Source organism: Triticum aestivum, chromosome 7A, assembly GCF_018294505.1.
Source record: "Triticum aestivum cultivar Chinese Spring chromosome 7A, IWGSC CS RefSeq v2.1, whole genome shotgun sequence".
Classification (NCBI taxonomy): domain Eukaryota; kingdom Viridiplantae; phylum Streptophyta; class Magnoliopsida; order Poales; family Poaceae; genus Triticum; species Triticum aestivum.
This window is the reverse complement of record NC_057812.1, coordinates 719,200,864-719,204,514: the sequence shown is the minus strand read 5'-3', so window position 1 is coordinate 719,204,514 and position 3,651 is coordinate 719,200,864. Positions and strand designations below refer to the sequence as shown.

General features: G+C 44.0%; 1 protein-coding gene across 1 annotated transcript; it reads right to left on the bottom strand.

Annotated features, from left to right (window-relative positions):
- Positions 1 to 616: 616 nt before the first annotated feature.
- LOC123147038 (GDSL esterase/lipase At3g09930-like) lies at positions 617 to 2,455 on the bottom strand. The gene is made up of 5 exons (XM_044566288.1): positions 2,357 to 2,455; positions 1,985 to 2,215; positions 1,504 to 1,793; positions 1,131 to 1,407; positions 617 to 1,036 (listed from the first exon to the last, which is right to left on the bottom strand). Exons 1-5 carry the CDS (start codon positions 2,409 to 2,411, stop codon positions 792 to 794), a joined length of 1,098 nt encoding a protein of 365 aa, XP_044422223.1. The 5' UTR covers positions 2,412 to 2,455; the 3' UTR covers positions 617 to 791.
- Between the last annotated feature and the right edge of the window lie 1,196 nt (positions 2,456 to 3,651).

Here is a 3,651-nt window from a genome sequence, read left to right as displayed (position 1 = left end):
CACCGACTTGATCAATATTTCCTTGTTCCCCGAAGACATCTCTATCCCCCCTTAACTTGCTTCCAACACTTGAAATCTACACATTGCAGCTACACGATCAAATGCTTAACAAAATATGTGGCATATGGCCTAGCTTGTTACAGAAATGTTTTTGACTTTTGAATTGAAACAAATACCGATTAATGCAAAGGTCATCCCCAACAGCGGCAGGGAGCTAAGTGGAAGTTCTCACAGGCACGACCCGTGCACTTTTAATTACAGGTATGGGAACAACGGCATAAACACGGCCTTGGCGAGCCGGGGTGTACATGGTGAAGGCAGAACCTGATGGAACAGCCGAGAAGGCTGAACAAACGTATGGGGTGCGGTTGCCAGTGTGCCTCTTTCTCATCTTTGCAACGTCAAACATAGCTGGCTTGGCACCGATCATACCCGTGCTACCACTAGGTGTGGAGCGTTACCTCAATCGACTAAGCCGCAGTCTTTGAGACCAAAGATCGCACATGCAGAGCTATATATCTACTCTTTACTCAAATAGAACCCATCATCCAAGCACCTTCTCGTTTGCTGCAACTCCCCCGTGCTCCTCAAATAGATCCATGCTAGATTCAACATATATAGTATGACGAACTTTATTAAAACATTAAGGTCACTAGACAAAATTTCATGGAATACAAGGCAATAAAAACTCACAAGTTTCTTCCTAAATATGAATACTATCTATGCTAACCTAACAAAAAGATATTGCACCAACAAGCAACGGATCGATCCAAACCTAAATTACAAAGAAATCATGGAACATAGTCCCGATCTAGGAACTCCCTCAAAGGTTCTTCTAGTGCCTCTGTAACAGCTTCCCACCCAGCGGTCGTCGGGTAAGTCTCATCCCAGTAGAAATTCTTTTCAGGATTCTTGCATAGGTCGTAGAGGCGCTTCCCTGAAGGGCTAACCTGTCCACAGTACCCCAGCTCGGTGGAAGCCTCACAGCAAGGTGTCAGCTTGCGCTTGAAATTGTTTGACTGCTCCGACCCTTCACCTGCATACACACAGTTCCAACAGACGTTGAATAAAGTGCATACATGTGAAACCGGACTTAATTTGCATCAGACATATAAAGTACGAGTACTTACCCGGGGCGTGATTAACGATGTCAGTGAAGGCAGTGTAGAGGTCCAGTATGTGGGCATTATTCTTGTTCCCCATCAGGTGTTCTATATTGTTGTTGTGCACAGTTGCGGCATAGTTTGCCAGAAGGTCGCATGTCGTGTAGTTGTTCGCACTAGTCCGCAAAGGCGTGCAGCCAATGGGATGCATGTTGTTCACTAGTACCTTTCTCACACCTAGCCTCTGTAGCTTCCCCACGTTCTTCGCAATCTCAGTCGTCACGTTCCCAATATAACTATCAATCTGCATGCAAGAGAAGTTACTTGGTAAGAAGCTGGGTATATAGTAATTGCATACTGGTTAGTGTTTGCAAGTTTGAGTCTGCTAACTACTACTCACATCATCGAAGCTACTCAAGAAGGCATTGTCGACGTTGGCACCAGTCATGTAGTCACTGCCGGAGATGGAGACGAGAGCGACGGAGCTCTGAAGCTGTTGTTTTGAGATTACCCCAGTATTAAGTAGCCTCGTGAAAGCATTAACCTGTGTGGCAAGGGTCGGCACCTTCTTGTCCGGCACCTCGTAGACGCCAGCACCGCCGAAAGCAAAGGTCATGCCAGATGGGTCGCAAGATAGATGTGGCGTGAGCCTGTACGATGGAGGGGCTTCATTGAGGCCCAAGATCCTTGCTGCAAGGGAAATAAATCAATAAATATGAAGGATTATTTTTAGTACAACACATATAAGATTGTAAGGGTCAGAACTAAATGATCTAGAGCCTTGATATGATGGATTATTTTGGATGGTCTTAGATATAAGGTTGTACGTGCTCAAAAATATTTTTTCTATCTAGCATACCAGTATATATCTAGCTACGTACCGATGAAGTCAGATTGAATCCAATAGTTGGAAAGGCGTCCAGTTGGAACAGGAGTCGCAGATCCACGAGAGTTGAGATAGGAGCCATAGGGATAGCTCCATTGACGCCATGTGTCGGTCTTTGGGAGGTTGCCGTTGTCGACGAAGCCATCGCCGAAGACGAACATGCTGGACCATTGGTTCTTTGACCCCTGATCAGCCGAAGGTGTGCCTCGAGCCTCCACACGAGCCCCTGTAACGTAGATCAATCATGTCTTAGTGCATGCATGAAGAACATGACGTGGTCGAACTAACATGTATACTTGTAGATCGCGCTAGCAAGGAATATCTAAAAGCTAAAGCAAGGCAGTAATGAGTTTATGATGTGCATTACCACCCAATGCAAGGACGACGAGGAGAAGGCAGAAGACGGTCGGCATGAGCTTCATGGTTACGAGGCCCCGGGAGGCGGCTATGGGGAGCTAGATGGTTGTGGCCGTTTATGAGCCTATAGCTATATTTATAGAAGATTTTTCTGGTCGGTAGGTAGGTACGTATTGCACATGGAGTCAGCAATCCCACGTACGTACGCTTGTAGCTATAGCCGCGGCCAGACTAAGAATGCATGCGTCAACGTGGAGACGAAGAAACGTCTTGGGAAACCAATAGATACAAGAATCGTGTGTAGCAAACTTTGAACGACAGGTAGATAGAATGGTGCGTCCTACCTGTACCTGTTAATTTGAAAGTCCTACAAGGCCACCTGGATTCAGGAATCCTTGTACCTGTTAACTTGAAAGTCCTACCCTGCACCTGGATTCAGGAATCGGTTGGGGCGCAACCTGGAAGTCACACCGGAGGTGAGATGCAGGACCAGGGGAGCAGCCGTGTGCTCCCCGGCGCGAGACATGTGCTGCCGGCGCGCTTGTTCTAGCTACAAAATGAACAGTAATTGCGTGGTACACACACTCAGATACTTATAATTAGTACAATCCCAAATACAATATGACTGTGCTATACAAGAACATAGTGCATGCATTTTGCAATCGAGTAGGGCATTTTGGAGACCGAGCTACATGGATACTTTAAAATTCAAGGATGTAATGTGTATGTTTATAAAATTTCAGAATCAAATACCTTGAATCACGAGCCACATAAAAAGAAACAAAATCATGGACTTTCAGAATGAATAGTACACATGATAAAAGGCCCCAGATTTGTCTTTTTTGCGTAGCTCTCATTTTAGTGTTTTTGACCTGAAAATCTACACACACACACACACACGTATATTATGTATCTATGTATACGTGTATTTTGTTTAGAATTATTTAAAACTGAAAAGTTTGAATTTCGAGGCTTTCAAATTAAGTCCTCCATGGAGCTCGGTCTTCATTTGGCATTTTTCGCTACCAAAGGCACTTTCCACCTTCCCTCATCATATACATGCATGCATGTAAAAAATACAAAAATACCTATGCCATCAAAGATTTCATCAAAATTCAAAATGCTTTATATCTCAAACCATCGGTCCGATTCAAAATTCATTTTGAGAGGTACACACACTAAAATAGTTAAATCAGTACAATCTGACCATGTTGTTCTGATCTGTATTTTGAGTATAGTTGTTAAAAAGTATGCAAAATGTTAAATAAAACCACTTGTTTATCTTGGCAAAAGTTATATTCAACA

Bases quoted from the DNA above. Each gene is read 5' to 3' on its own strand.
- LOC123147038 (XM_044566288.1), bottom strand. From the start codon at position 2,411: ATGAAGCTCATGCCGACCGTCTTCTGCCTTCTCCTCGTCGTCCTTGCA. The intron at 1,794-1,984 runs GTACGTAGCTAG...TTTCCCTTGCAG, and splicing joins GATTCAATCTGACTTCATCG to CAAGGATCTTGGGCCTCAAT. The intron at 1,408-1,503 runs GTGAGTAGTAGT...TCTTGCATGCAG, and splicing joins TCTTGAGTAGCTTCGATGAT to ATTGATAGTTATATTGGGAA.